The sequence below is a fragment of the Phocoena sinus genome, chromosome 7 (genome assembly GCF_008692025.1).
Source record: "Phocoena sinus isolate mPhoSin1 chromosome 7, mPhoSin1.pri, whole genome shotgun sequence".
Taxonomy (NCBI): Eukaryota; Metazoa; Chordata; class Mammalia; order Artiodactyla; family Phocoenidae; genus Phocoena; species Phocoena sinus.
This window is the reverse complement of record NC_045769.1, coordinates 64,918,164-64,935,646: the sequence shown is the minus strand read 5'-3', so window position 1 is coordinate 64,935,646 and position 17,483 is coordinate 64,918,164. Positions and strand designations below refer to the sequence as shown.

Here is a 17,483-nt window from a genome sequence, read left to right as displayed (position 1 = left end):
CATTAGATTTTCTGAGAGGGAGTAGTGAGGGAGACAGAATATTTTGAGAAAGGAAAAAGACTTATCTTAGCTACCCACACATTGCTCGAAGAACTCTGAGCAAACACTACACTTTCCTTCAACACAGCAGTTAGCCTAATGCAGGCAAAAGGCCTGAGGAGGATCCTTGGTGTGATTTACAATGCAAGAGTTTAAAATGGTATCGTCCTTGCTGTGGTAGTAAACATTCGCTTTAAGCCTTTTAAAGGACTAATACTTCATCTGAACATTCTCAGAGAAAGACCTCTCTTTGAGCGAGGGAGCAAAATAGTTCAATCAAGCCATAAAAAGAGAATGGATCAAAGTACAAAAATTCCAATACCTTTTTCACCAAGCCGACCTCGTACCCACTCCACTGCATGAAAATCTAGAACCACCTTCAGACAAATGTGCACAGTTTGATTTTACTGAATCCGCAGAGGTTCTCCATTAAGACAACAAAGGCAACCAGCTGGCAAGTGGGCAAATCTCCATTCAGAAAATTGACGAGTCATCACAGAGAACCCACCCAAGTGGGCTCTGACTTACACGACAAGCACAGGTAGAGCCCCAAACCAATGGGTGTGAGAGGAGCAACCCCTGGTCCTGGGGGCTCCCTGTGTCGGAGAAAGTGGAAACCACCCAGGGCAGAAGCCCTCCACCACTTCCTTGATAAGAGACATACTTCTGCAAATAAAAAGGAGCCGAGGGTTCTGAAGAAGACTTACATAAATATGTTGTGGCCAGGCGTGCTTTCCAGCATCTTCAGTGTCCAAATGCATTAAAAACTCCACCAAAACTCATACTTTCTTTTGGAGATTAAAGTTACTTAACTACGTACCTCACTGGGAAAACTCACAGAGCTAAGCAGATTATCAGAGGAAAGGACAGAGTTTTATTTTCTGAAAATTTTTAAGAAGAGTAGTTCCCGTATTTGTGTAACGGTCCAATTTCCACGTGGCCCAGAGGCTGGGAACTCGGAAGATAACCTCTAGTTTCTCTATGCAGTGAAATTCTCATTAAGAGCCTTATCACGAGATGAGCTTTCATTTTGCTGTGGTCCCCTAAAATCTAGTGAGTATTTTCTACCTCTTTCTCAGACTATGCATTTAAGTTCAGGTAAGTTAATGTTTTTCACCTTCTTTCATAAACACTGGGCCAAGCTTAGCCATTTGTGAAAGGCCACCTCCAGCCCCTAGCCACACACCTTCCTTTACCTATGTTACAGTCTCAACAGCAGCCCTCAGACTAAACATCGTCAACTCCAGCAAACAACCCAATACATCATGCTACTGAGAAGATGATTTTTTTTTTATCGCCATTTGCAAAAGGAGTAACTAGTGACAGCACTGATAACCTGGGGTGACTGAGCATCTTATAAACAGGCAGGCCCTTTGCCCAGATGCTCTGTGAACTGTCAGCTGATGCAGAGTCAAGAAGAAACAGTGTGAAACAAGCACTGCAGAACACTGCAGGTCTATGAGAGTGAACTGGAGAAGGCAAAGACTCCCCGAGTTAAACAATTCCCTCCCAGCCGACGCTTAATACCTAGGAAACATAAGTAATGTTGGATAACGACATAAATGAAAGCAGCAAGAAAAATAAACTCCAATTTCTGAGTAAGTGAGAGCCTTGATAATTCCAATTTCTGAGTAACTGAGAGTCTTGATAATTGCCTCCTGGAGATAACCTTGGGTATGATGATGCCTATTTAGATACAACACCAAAGGCACAGTCCATTAAAGAAATGATTGATAATCTGACTTCATTAAATTTAAAGACCTCTGCTGTGCGGAAGACAATGTCAAGAGAAGGAGAAGACAAGCCACAGACTGGGAGAAGATATTGGCAAAAGATGTATCTGATAAAGGACTATTGTCCAACACATACAAAGAACCTTTGAAGCTCAACAATAAGAAAAAGAAAAATGGGCCAAAGACTTTAACAAACACTTCGAAGAATATACACAGATGGCACATAAGCATAGGAAAAGATCCTCCACATCACATGTCATCAGGGAAATGCAAATTAAAACACAGATACCACTACACACCATTAGAATGGCCAAAATCTGGAACATTGATAATGACAGCACCAAATGCCGGTGAGGATGTGGAGCAATAGGAACTCTCATTCATTGCTGGTGGGAACACAAAATGGTACAGCAACTCTGGAAGACAGTTTGGCAGTTTCTTACAAAACTACACATACTCTTTTTTTTTTTTTTTTTTTTAAATTTATTTATTTATTTTTGGCAGTGTTGGGTCGCCGTTTCTGTGCGAGGGCTTTCTCTAGTTGCGGCGAGTGGGGTCCACTCTTCATCGCGGTGCGCGGGCCTTTCACTGTCTCGGCCTCTCTTGTTGCGGAGCACAGGCTCCAGACGCGCAGGCTCAGTAGTTGTGGCTCACGGGCCCAGTTGCTCCGCGGCATGTGGGATCTTCCCAGACCAGGGCTCGAACCCGTGTTCCCTGCATTAGCAGGCAGGTTCTCAACCACTAGCGCCACCAGGGAAGCCCTACACATACTCTTAACATACGATCCAGCAATCATGCTCCTTGGTATTTACCCAAAGGGACTGAAAACTTATGTCTACACAAAAACATACACGTGGATGTTTTATAACACCTTTATTCATAATTGCCCGAACTTGGAAGCAACCAAGATGTCCTTCAGTAGGTGAATGAATAAACCAACTGTGGAACATACAGAAAATGCACAGTGCTCGTGGCTACAAAGAAATGAGCTATCAAATCATGAAAAGACGTGGAGGAACCTCAAATGCACATTCCAACTATATGACGTTCTGGGAAAAGCAAAACCACAGAAACAGTAAAAAGATCAGTGGTTGCCAGGAGTGTGGGAGGGGGCTAACAGGCAGAGCCCAGAGGATTTTTAGGGCAGTGAAAACACTCTACGTGGTACTATAATGGTGGATACATTTGTCCAAAATCATAGCATGTACAACACCAAGAGTGGACTGTAATGTACACTACAGGACTTTGAAGAATACGGACATGTCACTGTAGTCTCCCAGACTGTAACAGATGTACCACACTGTTAGGGGTGTACACGGGGAAGGCAGCTAAGCATGTGTGGGGTCCAGGGGTAAATGGGACACCTCCACACCTTCCTCTTAGTTTTGCTCTGAACCTGAAACTGCTCTTAAAAAATAAAGTCTTGGGCTTCCCTGGTGGCGCAGTGGTTGAGAGTCCGCCTGCCGATGCAGGGGACACGGGTTCGTGCCCCGGTCCGGGAGAATCCCACGTGCCGCGGAGCGGCTGGGCCCGTGAGCCACGGCCGCTGAGCCTGCGCGTCCGGAGCCTGTACTCCGCGACGGGAGAGGCCACAACAGTGAGAGGCCCGCGTACCGCAAAAAAAAAAAAAAAAAAAAAAAAGTCTTTAAAAAAAAATAAAGTCAAGGAAACATATTCTTCTCTAGAGGCTCCTGAAAGGGCACAGCCCTGCCGATGCCGTGATTTTTTAGCCCATTGAGACCCATGTAGACTTCTGACTTACAGAACTGTAAGATAAGAATAAATAATAAAGATGATAAATTTGTGCTGTTCTAAGCCACTAGGTTTGTGGTAATTTATTACAGCAGCAATAGAAAACGAATACAAAGACCAATCAATGAATTTCACTGGGCAGCAGAGACTTCCCACTACACCACCAGTTAACAACTGTATCAATTTTACAAGAAGAACAAAGTTTTCTAGCACTCTGAGAATTGCACAATAAAGTTGAAAGTATATTCCAGGGAGTCTGGTTTCAATGGGGAAAGAAAAGTTAATGCAGAGAAAGCCTCCAAACTGAAATATGCTTGTTGCTTTTCCAAGACTCAACATTTTGAGGAAGAAATCTCACCGCTCGTTATCTCCAGGAATATGGTAACTGAAATAACTTTGCAAACAGACCTCAGAATTATTCATCTCTGATCAAGAGGATGCGTCCTAAGAGAAAACCTTCCGTGATAAAACTGGAGAGGAGAATTCTTAGAATGCTAACAGCACTGGGTTACATCAGCAGCAGCTAGGAAAGGTGGAATATAAAAAAGGATAAGAGACAGCCTCTGCAAAATGACAGAAAGGATAACTTAAAACACTCAGGTGTTTGCTAAAATTTCGGGGCTATTGCCAGCCAAGGTATCTCAGGTAATTAACATTGACTTAAATGACACCAAATCTTCTTAAGGTACCCACTATTTTAAGACATTTTCTCTTCATGCCTATCTGTTCGATTACATTTAAAAAGCTCATGACCCAATAAAGATGTTAAAAAAAAAAAAAAAAAAAAAAAAAAAAAAGCTCATGAGAAAGATGCAAGAGTTCAGGGGAGACGTGAAAGTCCCAGAAATGTGACCAAACATTTGGTCCAGCAAGTAAGACTGACTGCTGGCCAGAGCAGGGCAGAACTCACGATGAGAGAGAGGACGGCGAGGAGGCTACCCCTCCGCAGGCTGATTTGGGGGTTCTATTCTTGGCACCGATAGTGACTGGTCACGTGACACTGCACAATTCACTGCCCTTCCGAGGTTAGATGAGAGCTGCCCTGAAAACATTCTGCAACAGAGCTGCAGTTGTGGGTAAGCTCCACAGAGACACGCCAGCTGCCACCTTTAAGCTGCCTGTAGGACTCAGGAAGACTTTTTAACAGGGAAACTTCTACCAGAGCGGGGTCTGGAGGAAGAAGCGTAACACACCGACACTTCGAAACTCACAAGTTGAGACCTGGTGCTGAGACCCAGAGGCAGGTATGGCCAATGGATGTTGGTGACAACCCTAGAGGAAGTAATCCAAGCTGGATACATAGGAAAGGCAGAGGATGCTCCTGTAAGGATCCTCTTTCAGCATGACTTTGTTCATATCTCTGCCACAGAAACCATCTTGCAATTCTATAGCATGGAGTCCGTATGTGTTTTAAAAAATAAAATAGATTATACCTAAAGTATTATCTCACTTGGGAATTTTTGTAGAGAAAATCTAGTGAAGAAGTACTTTTTGTACACATTTCCACTATAACATCAAAAACTATTGTTTCACTGTAACATCTTTAGCCACATACATACATACATACATACATACAAATCTTGGGAGGCATCTGGATATTCAAAGTTTGTGGAAAATGCCTTTAGTTAAGAATCATTCAGTTGGCACTTGTGCAATACACATGTATTAAGGGTCTATCACATGCTAGGCACTGTGTAAGGCTCTAAGAGAATAAAGGCAATCTGTCATCTCCTCCAACAGTTATGTCCCACACACGTCACTTCCTCTAACCCCAGGCTGCTCACAGCAAGCAGCCAAGGGAGGATTTCTTGAAGAACATGCACTGGAGGGAAGAACCCAAAAGAATGGCTGCAAAATGGAACTTGGCGTTTGTGTTCTACTGTGGTTAGCATGTTACACTCAGGAATCATTCATTTTGATGGCTTCTCAGTGCAGTGCCTAAGAACTCAGCCCTAACGAAGAGCAAGGAAGCAGTGTCAGCTGCCACATGGACAGTGACACCTCTTGCTGGCCCAAGCACCACAACCATCCCCTAGAATCCTCATGTGCTTTGATACTGGGCTTACTCCGTTTTGTATCTCCAGGTTTCTCAAAGTCTGAGAGCATTTCAGCAAGGTCAAAATACAATGCTAAAGGGGATTTTTCTACTGGGCAGTTTTAAAACATCATTTTTGCACATATAAGGTTTCATATACTGCCATACTGAAAAACTGGGAATTCCGTAAATATCAAATAATACTTTTAAAGTAACATGTTTTGGCACACTCAGTCAAAATATAAAGAAGCCATCCAAAAGGATTGTGTAGATTTATACTCAAAGATATGAAAAGATATCAAAGACATTACTAAATAAAGCAGACCATAAAACACTATGTGTTTTGTGAAATACTAGGGCCTTCCCTGGTGGCGCAGTGGTTGAGAGTCCACCTGCCGATGCAGGGGACATGGGTTCGTGCCCCCGTCCGGGAAGATCCCACATACTGTGGAGCAGCTGGGCCCGTGAGCCATGGCCGCTGAGCCAGTGCATCCGGAGCCTGTTGCTCCGCAACGGGAGAGGCCACAACTGTGAGAGCCCCGCGTACCGCAAAAAATAAAAAAATAAAAATTTATACTATAACATTATTAACGTAAGTGTAGAAAAGAGTAGAAGAATATTTGTCAAGAGGCTAGTAATGATGTATCTCTGGGTAGTGAGATATGGAAGATTTTATTTCTTGTTCTTTTAATTTACTTTGATTTTCTAAATTTCTAAGATGACCATATATTGCTTGAAAATACAGAACTCTATACATTCCCTATTGCTGAAAGTATTTGCACTTGCAAACATCTGCTTGCTCCACTGTCAGAAAGAAAAGGACATTTTCTCACAATGAATGGCTTTTAATTCTTCTATTTTGCTTCTCATGCATTACCAAATTTTTCTGAATACAAATCTTCCTTCCTTTAGCATGTTTACCAGCAGAAGGATTTTGTAAATGCAAAAGATCTACACCCTGCACTACCCTGTATCATCTCTACTTATACCATCTACCTATACCACACCACCAATAACACTGGATTAACATCAGAAGACCCAGTCTCCAGCCTAAGTGTACTATCTCTGTGACTGCAGGAAAGTTACTTAACATCCCTGATCTTGCTTTTTCACCTGTAAGCAGCAAACACAGGATGAAAGAAAAAAATTAAATCAGGCAAGTGATATGACCGTGCTTTTAAAGTTGTAAGACACTACATATGCTGACTGCTATTTTCATCATCAACTTTAGTATCTCCTCTAAAATAATATTTTCAGGTATTGCTGTCATAATATTTAATGATGGGCATATCAGGAAACACTGTTAAAAGAATACTTAGGTAAAATGTCAGTGAGAAGACAGGTAAATGTAACAATCCTAAAAATACATGGGTTTCTAATGGCATTCAGAATGGAACTGAATAGAGCACGGCCACGGGGTCAAGTGGTAAACAGCAAGGACCAGCATGCTCAACAGACCCAGGTTCAAGACCCATCTCTGCTTCATCTGAGCTGGAAGGTATTGGACAAGTAACCCCCACGACTTTACGCCTTAGTCTCTCACCTGTGAGATGTCAGTAACAACAGTATCGACATTGCAGAGGTTTTGTGATGATTAAACACGAAAAAGCATACACAGTGTTTATCGCTGTGCCTGGTCCCTTGTAGGAACCTCATCTTTCTGAAGGACCTCACTCACAATATAGCCAAGAAGTACAACAGAGACTCCAATTCTCAGAGGAAAGGAAATTACCGGAGAACATTCCAAAAAATTAAATGCTAAGTATTTTTCATATTAAAGAACAGTATTTCTAATAACTTGGCACCTACATAATAATACATACCACTCTACTGAAAAACAAACATAGTCTTCTCAGGAATCATTTAAGTCTAATAAGGCCTGTACCAAAGACCACAGCCTGACACTGCCCCTGGATTCAACCCAACCATTACTCTTCGCAAAACGTGGATGTTGAAAAAAATAAACACTGGTTACTATGGGAACAAGTAATCCAAAAATAACATTCAGACCAAAGGGTTCTCACCTTCCTTTAACTACCCATAGCTCTTCTTTTCATCCGTCTTCTTATTGCATTTATCACTTTCTACCTTGTGTTAGAGTCATTTGTGCAGGGTCTGATCTATCTGCCTACACAGTAAGCTCTTTGAGTGCAGAGACCCTGTCATATTCAACTTTGGATTTTCAACAAAGCCTTGCACAAAGAAAGCCATAAATAAGTAGTTTGTTGGGGGGGGGGAAAAAGACCATATACCAAAAAGCACTGCCACAATTGGTCACTATGACTACACTATTTAACCTTTGGGGGAAAAATTAATCAAGCCCCCCAACCACTTGACAAGAATTATGCAGTTAACCTGATTTTACAGACTAGAGAATCATTTAAGAATTCGAATCCCTCCTGAATGACGATAACGTGGAATTAGAATTCAGGCATACTAATGCTAAACAACATTGTTTTTAGCAGCTTCAGCCTTCTTTATGAAATTATAACTTACTAACTCTACAGTTTACCCATATCTAAGTTCACCTTTTAAAAAGAGAAACTAAAATAATAAGTCAAAGTAAGTAATACTGTCATGCTAAAGGATTTTTGTAAAGTAAATATCCTATTCCAGAGATCCTCTTCCCCCACAAAGAGGAAAACTATTTTGTTGGTCTAGGGGCTTTAATTGGCCCATCAAGGTCTAATGATATTGCTACATAATAACCAATTAAATTCATTATTAGCAAATTGATGGGATAGACCAAAGCATCTGTGTGTGATAACTGTCACAGCTGCCTTCAGCTAAACTAACTGCAGTCCACCGGGCTGCATGGTCAAAGCATGAACAGCACCCAACACAAAGGAATTAACAGTTTAACTGATAAGTTTATCATTTTTCCAAATCACTGAGCCTGACTCTAAGAAAACATGTTTTATGCCAAATATGACTATTCCAGTTTATGAAAAATATACTAATGACAAAATATTTGTGCAATGCCTAACTCAAACCAGAAACTGTAATAACATCTACAGACAGTTACATAAATTATGAGGTGGCTCACTTGGGAGCTGGTATTTTTCTCCTCAGACGTAAGAGGATTTCCTTACCTTGTACCTAAATTTATGACACTCATTTTTTTGGACATTACGATACACACAATGGACAAGAGACTATTTGCAGAAAAGTACATACATGGAAAAAGAAAACACTACATTTTAACTATGTTCAGCACTTAACATGGAGATGTAAGGTCTAATCCTTTTTCTCCAACCTTACATATAACAGATCAGTTTTAAAAGCAAGTTAAAGCAATATTATATTTTTTCAAAGAAGAAATTAGCCTTTGTCTCCTCAGTCTTTTGCCTATGAACACCAGAATGAGAAATGGAGAAATAAATATACTACTTGTAGCTAAAATGTATTTGTCTTTTCTTTTTAGAAGGCGGCGTTGTGAAAAGTATTTCCCAGTTTCCTACCTAGAGAATGAAAGTGAGGTTTACCCAGCAACTTGGAGAAGGAAGCCATATTCCTAGCAGGTAGGTCTATAAAATGCTATGTCAAAAAGAAAGTCAGAGTGACCTTTCCAAGAGATGGAAAAAGCAGCCATCCAAACAGCATTAGTTAACAACCGGTGAAATGCTGGCATGAAACGATGTCTACTCACTAGCCTGCAGAGCACGATACACATACATGTCATGCCCAGATAGCCTCAGGGGATAAGAAAGGCAGGCACACTGTTTCCTAACACCCAATAGCCACGTGCTGTCTAGACCAGTGTGACCCACAAGGACAGAGTGAGGGTATATTTGTGTGTGTGTGTATATGCATACGTTTGCATATGTATATAAATATGTGCCTATATATGTACCACATACATATGTCAGAATCTTGGGGTCTAGATGGAAATGAATGAAAAGGGTACAAAACAGCACACGGATTTCCTAAATCCCATCAACACTGGCCAGAACAACCTTCCAGCTTCCTCTCACACAGGGTGGTACAAGTGATCCAGAGTAGGTTTCAAATGGGGACTGGGGTATGAAGAAATTGTATGGCAGGGACCAACACCAGATGGCAGATTTTGATACTCAATGAGCATGTAACGTTGAAGGTTCTAAGAGAAGCTGGACCTATGAGGGGGTGCTGGTGGTAAAAGAAGAGGTCAGGAGGCTGCCACCACACACACAAGAGACCACTGGGGGCAACTCTATGACCCATATTTGTTCATGATTTAAAAAGTGACTCAAGCTGGGGCCTGCGAGGGTATGCCCATAGAACCCTCTAGGAATGTTTTTAAATGCTGTGTTTCCATTTAGATGATGATCACACTCACACGCACTTATATTCTGGGACATCAGGATAATGTCCATTTCAGGGAACAAGCTACTGGTTCACTTTAAATTCACAATCCCTAACCTCAAGTGATCACCGGTGCAGCCTGTTCATCCTATCACATCTCCCTGGTGAATTGACTCTCCAGCTCTCCTACACAATTATCTCCTCATTTCTCCAACCTTGAACATCTTTTCCTTCCTCACTCTCAATGATGATATTCCTTACCTTACTGAGAGAAGAGAATTAACAGAAGAAGACCTCCACAAGTCCATACCCCAAATCACCAAGCTCCCTGCACCTCTCTGCCTGCTCTTCCATCACTGCGGCTGCAATGTCAAACAGACATCTATCCATTCTCCTGTCTAAGGCACATTCCGCATGGATACCTGGGCATCATCCCTTCCCACCCATCTGAGGACATCAGGCTTACAAACGTCCCGTCTTTCATTCCATTTCCCTTCTCTATTGGATCATTTCCAATAAACAATACTTAAAAAAAAAACAACCCTCCCTTCATCCCATATTCTCATTGAGCTAACACCCCATTTCTTTGCTCCTCCTGTACAGAAAATTTCTAGCAAGAGTTATCCATACTAACAAGTCATCTATCTATGTTACATTGTGCTTTCTCTCACCACTCTGTCCTGAACCCAGTTCTATCAGGCATTTATCCCCACCACTCCACTAAAATAACTCTTGCCAAGGTCAAGAATGGTTAAGAATGTATTGATATTTTGCCAAACACAATGGCGAATTCCCAGTTCCCATTGTACTCGATCTACTGATAACAACTGATGCAGCTTTTCATTCCTCCTTTCTTGAGACTTCCTCTGTTTGACTTACAGGACCACCGTATGCACCAGTTCTCAAGTTTCTCTCTCTAGCCCAGAAATACATCTCCTTTGAAATCTAGGTTCGTATACCTGAATGCCTACTTGACATCATGAGATAAGATTTCCACTAGACAACTCAAACTGAACTTGTCCAAAACTGAATTCTTGATTCTGCCCAAACGTGTGACTCTAACTGCCCTCCTCATCTCAGAAGACGGCAACTCCATTCATCTGTATTTTCAGGCCCAAACCTTTTAAGTCCTCTCTCCTCCAGCCAGAATCTGATAATCGCTCGCCACCTCCATTACTTCCCTCCCTGGTCCAGGTCACATCATCATTTTTTGCGCCAGGGCAATAGCCAGCCAATGGGCCCTCTGCTTCCACCCTGAATGGTCTCTATATGGCCTAGTCTCCACGTTATAACTCTTCTGCTCACAAACCTTCCAACACAGTTTCCCATCCACAAACAGTGAAATCCAAGGTCTTCGCCACAGGCTATATGGCCCTACATGATTCAGCCCCTGCTAACCTTCAGACCTTACCCCCCACCACCACTCTGGCCATACTGGTTCCCTGGCTGTTTCTGTAACTACTTAGAACATCCTTCCTGCTCAGAATATTTGCAATCGCTGTTTGCTCTGCCTAGAACTTTCTTCCTCCAAGCAACCTCATGGCTTGGTTCCTCACTTCTGTCAGGGGTCTGCTCAACTATCCCTTTATCTAGAGAGCCCTTTTACGGTACGTAGAATTCTATGATGGCTTCCAACCTTCCTGTCCCCTGGTGACCATGCCCTACATAACCCTCTGCCCTGAGTGTGACCCGGACCTTTAAATACGATGGGCTGTCACTCCTGTGATTATGTTTTATGACAAAGGTGCAGGGATTCTGCACATGAAATTCAAGTTCCAAATCAGTTCATTTCGACTTAATCAAAAGGGAGATTATTCTAGATGACACTGGCTTAATTAGGTGAAAAACCTTTAACAGAGGGACTGGGTCCTTGGCGTGCAGGGGAAATGTTCTCCAACTGCCCCCTGAAGAAAGCAAAGTCAGGCTGTGAACTGTCTGGAGTGGGGTGGCCTGTAGGAGCCGAAGATCTCAGTCCACAACTGCAAGGAACTGAATTCTGGCCACGCCCAAATGAGCTTGAAAGAAGACCTCAAGCTCCAGGTGAGCAGGTCTTAACTGCAGCCTGGTGAGCCACAGCAGAGGACCCAAGTAGGCCGAGTCCAGACTTCTGACCTACAGAAGCTATGAGATAATAAATGGATGTTACTTTAAGCCACGAAATTTGTGGTAACTTGTTACATAGCAATAGAAAACTAACATGCCTTCCTTAATACAGAACAGCACCCTCAGACTTTCTAGCCTCTTGATGCAGCTTTTCCTTCAGAGAACCTGATATATCGTATCAGTAATGCTCGTATTTGAATTGCTCCTCTCCCTACCTCTAGAATGTAAGCTCCTGGAGGGCAAGAAATTTGTCTTTTGTTTTTTTCCCTTATTGCGTCACAGGGCCTAGAACAGTGCCATGCACAAGGTAAGTGCTTGATAAATATCTATAGGATGAATGAGAGTAGCTGCTGCTTATGTTTATATCAGCAGAGAGTGATCCCCAAAACTTAACAGCTTTTAACTGTTAACTTTCAAAGGCTATTTCTCAAATTAAAGTACAGTTGACCTGCAAACAACAGGGATTTGAACTGTGCAGGCCCACTTATATGCGGATTTTTTTTTTCAATACATACATACCACAGGACTACACAGCCCCACAGCTGGTTAAATCTGTAGATGTGGAACTGTGTATACAGAGGGTCAACTGTAAAGTTATAAGCAGATTTTCAACTTCGCTGGGGGTCAGTGTTCCTAACCCCTGCACTGTTCACAACTGTACAAGGATCGCCCTTAAAGGGGTCCAGCAACATATTCTGAGAGATTCATGAGTTCTCAAATGTAAAAAAACACGAATTTAAATAAATACCTTGTAAACATTGAACAACAAAAAAGATGCATATAAGCAATTAGGCATAAACATGTGTTCGCTAAAAAAAATAAGTTATACTAAAATCCACTTCCATTTTTTGAAAATATCATTGATATGTCTTAATTTCAGAAATACTTTTAATGGATCCTGTTATGATAGCCTTTTGAATAGTCAGTTAAATGTTGACTAAAAGGCAGTAGAGTCAACAGGATTTGTTTTTGATTGAGCAACTATACCAAAAAATACTAGTTAATTATTGAAAGGCATTCAGAAAGTGAGCAGTTTCTAACAGATGCCAGAAGGTTCTGTCCTACCTGAACTGTTGAACACGATAATCAATGTTCTGGATAAAGGTGCAAAAGACAGGGTCATCAAATTGACAAGGGATGTATATACAAACATTGTAACTAATATAACACATTGACAGTCAGGAGTGAAATGTACGCTGGGCGAGCAATGAGTCAAAACCACCAGGTCCATTCTTATAGTGACAAATGCTAAGATGTGCACAGAGTTTTAAAACATAAGTTGCAGTTCAGAGTCAGCCTTGGTAGCCCTTCAAATGGAAAAACCACAATCAGAGGTTTTTGTTTGACTGCTGGGTCATGCTAAATTCATCACCAAAGTACACAGGTATTTCAAAAGGCAATGAAAACTTGGACTGATTTAGGAGAAATTTATAAATTTCTCTATTTAGGAGAAATACAGTGTGAACTGCAAAAAATCACATAAACTAACTACTTTATTCTAGCCTGCTCAGATCACATCTGGAGACCTACATTCAAATATGGGTGCTCCATTTAAAAGGGACAAGGTTAAACTGGAAAATAATACCATGAAAAGAGTTCTGAAGTTGAAGAGGTCTTAGAGTAAACAACGTTAAACAAATTCCTCTCCTGCAGAACTTCTTAGAACCTTTAATGTTAATGTTCCTTGTGATTGCCAAAAAAAGTTGTGTGTGTGTGTATGTGTAATAGATGGATACTACCCGTTGTTTCTTAACTTATTTGAACATGGCACTCTTTCTTCATGGAGAATCTTTTAAGACTAGTGACCCAAGCCACGAACTCAGGAAAACCACCACCTAAGCCCATGAGAAAAAGGGTAACAAAAGCAGATACAGACTAAAAGTCAATAGGAGTAAACAAGGATGATTGTGAGGGGGATATAGAACTATATTGTGAGAAGCAAGGCTAAAGTTACTTTTGCTGTTTTGCCTAGGAAAGGAGAAGAGCAAGCCTGGCAAACAACAAATGGCTCTCAGAAAAATGAGAGAATGCAACTGTTTTATATTGTCCCAGTACCTAGACCTAAACAATATTTGGAAATAAGGTTCAAAGTATGCATTTTAACACTCTTCAGGAGACTTATCCAGAGAACCTGATACGTGCTCTAAGGGTCAGAATTTGAGCCCAGAATAGGAAGGTCAGCTAAATCTTCAAGAGGACATAGCAATTAAAGCTTTTCAGTATCACAGAGGTGCTCACAGAAAAAGAGTGAACTGAAGTATGAACGGGGACTGGGTAAATACCCAGCAGGGGCACTGAAGAAAAGACTCCTGCGTATGTCAAGTAGGAGGTTGGATGACTGGGCTCTAAAGGTGACTTCCAACACTGCATGTTCAGCGGGCTAGCCCGTAACCTCTGTAGTCTCGCTCACCCTTGCGTCTCAAAGACAAACACTGAGCCCCGCACAGAATTGCTTTCTCAGAAATATCGGTGAATATTTATAAGTGAATAAATGAACAAGTGAAAAATAAAAGGAGTACCTGTTTCCAAAGTCAAACGAAAAGGGAAAGGGCTATTTCATTCTCTGGAGACTGCTAAATACACTAACTGTGAATCACAAGCAAGGTTACTCTCAAACAGAAGGAAAATAGTCTTGTAATAATTTCACACCTTGACTTGGAAATCAACTCTGAATTACACTGCACCAAGGGTCGCGGTGAGGTTCCCACGGTAAGTATGGGAAAATGCACTGCAGGTTGTGAGTGACCATCAGGAGGAAGGGGTGATTATGGCGAAGACAATCTACCCTGACAGATTATGATAATTCAGAGGGCTGGAAACTAACCTTGAAAATGAATCCACCTTTTATAGCCATGGCTCTGAAAAAGGCCCATTAGCCATGTGTTCTATTTGTTTAATTGTCAAAGGAGAACATATTTTAAAATGCCTTCAACAATGTGACAGGGAACTCTACTCAGTGCTCTGTGGTGACCTAAATGGGAAGGAAATCCAAAAAAGAGGGGATATATGTATACGTAGAGCTGATTCACTTTGCTGTACAGTAGAAACTAACACAACATTGTAAAGCAACTACTCCAATAAAAATCTTTTTAAAAAAATGTGACGGTGATTGCCCTGGTAAGTTCAACTATTTACAATTAAGTTCAAGCAAATTTCTTTTGTCTTGAGATTCCAAATTCTTAACAAAGAATGCACATTCAATTGACCTTATTTTTTAAAATCCTTGAAACAGAAAGCTTTCATTCACTAGATACAAAGACTAGACTGTCAGGCACCATATTTGTATCCATTTCCTGGAAGACTAAGGGTTCTTTCATAATATATCTATCATTTCTCCACAGTGGCTGATCAAACCTGTCACTGAAGAATGTTCTGAACAGGCAACTTGTCGTACAAGCATGGTTTATTTCTGTCAGAGACTGACTGCTGAAGTGAGAAAGAAACTCATTAAAAATCTCTTACTGTGATCTAACGTAAAAAAAGAAAAGAAAAAAAAAGAGAAAGAAAAACCCAAGGAAGAAAAGGCAAGGAAAAAAAAACTTAATGAAGGGTACACTGAGCCTGCAAATACACTCACATGGTGCTTTTCTTTCTTATTCTTCTTGGGGAAGCAACTAGCAGAGAGCAATTAGTCCTGGAAATACAGCACCCACAGGCTATTTGGGGAGATCAAACAAGGTAACAATTTTATTTTATGCTAATATTATGAAAAGCTAAGGAAGGAGAACAGAATATTGTACTATACGTAGGGAAAGTGATGCAAAATAAACAATATTATTTACCTTAATCTTAAAACTAGGTTCACGGCACAAGAAGCTTCTCTGTAGTCTTCACTAGCATTGAGTAAGCCCTTTAAAAACAAAACAGCAAACTGTTATAAACTCGGGAAATACATGCATAAAATCATGATAGCCCTTGACTCATAGAGCCCTTTCTTCCTGGAAATTTCAAATCTAGCTCTTTACACATGCAGGTCTTATTTGTCCACATGAGACCTCTGCGTGAACACCAGAATGGTGTCTCCTTCCCATCACAACTGTGGATTCAAATGTTTCATATAGAAAGCCTCAGTAGGAGGACGGGCCCTAGGAACAACTGGTATAAGCAGCAGTTAAGTCCAAAGGAAAGCCATCTAGAGGGGCACCTTGCAACCCGAGCCGCGGACTGTACCAACTGGGCCTGGGTGATGCACAAAGGTTGCGCACTTTAAACATGATGCAGAGGATGGAGGAACCAAGTAGGAACCTAGTAGGTGAGGCCACAGTTCACCTTTCTCGCCTTTCTCCCCTAGACTCTATTTCCTTGAACACAGATCATCAGTTATGACTGCCTCTCCTACACAGCCTCTCCCTACTCCTACCAATTCCTGGACGTGAGACATTCCTACTGGAGTAGAAAAATAACGGATTTTAGGTCAAGACTTGGCTCTGCCACTGACCAGCTATGCGACTGTGGGCAAGTCATTCTCCGGACTTGTTTTCTCATTGACAAAATGGGGATAATACCTGCCTCAAAAGTTTCCTGGGAGAACAAAATAATGTATATGAAAATGAGTCAAACTATACCATGTTATTTACTACTAGGTATCCTTATCCCTTTTCCTGTTTCCTTCACTCTTTGCCTTGCGACCTGTTGTTATCCCTACCTTTCCTTTTATCATTCAACCAATCCCTACAGTTTACTTCAAGGTGTTTTACTGAGTTGCCCAATACAATGTAAAGGCTCTGCCTCTAAGTAGTTGTGCAACCTTGGCTGAGCCACTTCACCTCTGCAAATCTTTGCTTCCTCGGGTATAAAAGGTAAGGGTCAAGGACTAGATGTCTAACCTGCAATCATGAAATCCCATCACTCTATCTCCTCTGCATACAGCTGTTTCATAAAATACAGATCAGGTAGAATAGAAATAAATTTAAATGGAATATGCAGCTTTGGAGGGAAGATGTGATCCTCCGGCTGGTGATACTTGAAAGTATAACCACTTTGAGAGCTGAAGGGCTTGGCTATTAATTACACAGCAAAACCAGAACGGGGGCCTGCACTCTAGTTCTATGTCCACAGCCCCTGCCCTGGATAGCTCAGCATCCTTCATCAGCACCCGACACAACTCGTGGCACACGTGTTCTGTCATATAACCTTTAATATGAATTCATTCACAGTCACTGGACTATTATTTTTACAAGGCGAGTTGTAGAGATAAATTGGCCCATAAAATTCAGTGATAAAAGAATTATAAAAACAGTTTAGAAATCCAACCAGGAGCAAAAGAGAAAAGTATCAATTAATTATAATGTTTTGTGGCTGGAATCTAGCAGAATGGTGAGTCATTTTCTTTCCTTTTCTCATTTCACACAGTACCAGCAATTTCAAAAGCAGTCTGGTAATCAATTCTTGCTCTTGAACCTATCATTTAAAGGTTGGAGGCCCTGAAAATCACAGTCAATAGTGACAGTCCTCTTTTCTCCATACTTATTAAAAAAGAGTGTTTACAAGCCCCTGCTTTGGAAGCACCACCCTGATATTGTCTATCTTTCTAAAAT

General features: G+C 41.3%; 1 protein-coding gene across 1 annotated transcript in view; it reads right to left on the bottom strand.

The window, feature by feature from the left end:
• The window catches only part of STK39 (serine/threonine kinase 39), a 307,498-nt gene that overhangs the window by 101,180 nt on the left and 188,835 nt on the right, over window positions 1-17,483 (bottom strand). The window contains exon 14 of the mRNA XM_032638323.1: window positions 15,729-15,796. Coding sequence (XP_032494214.1) covers window positions 15,729-15,796 — 68 coding nt within the window. The remainder of the gene's footprint in view (window positions 1-15,728; window positions 15,797-17,483) is intronic.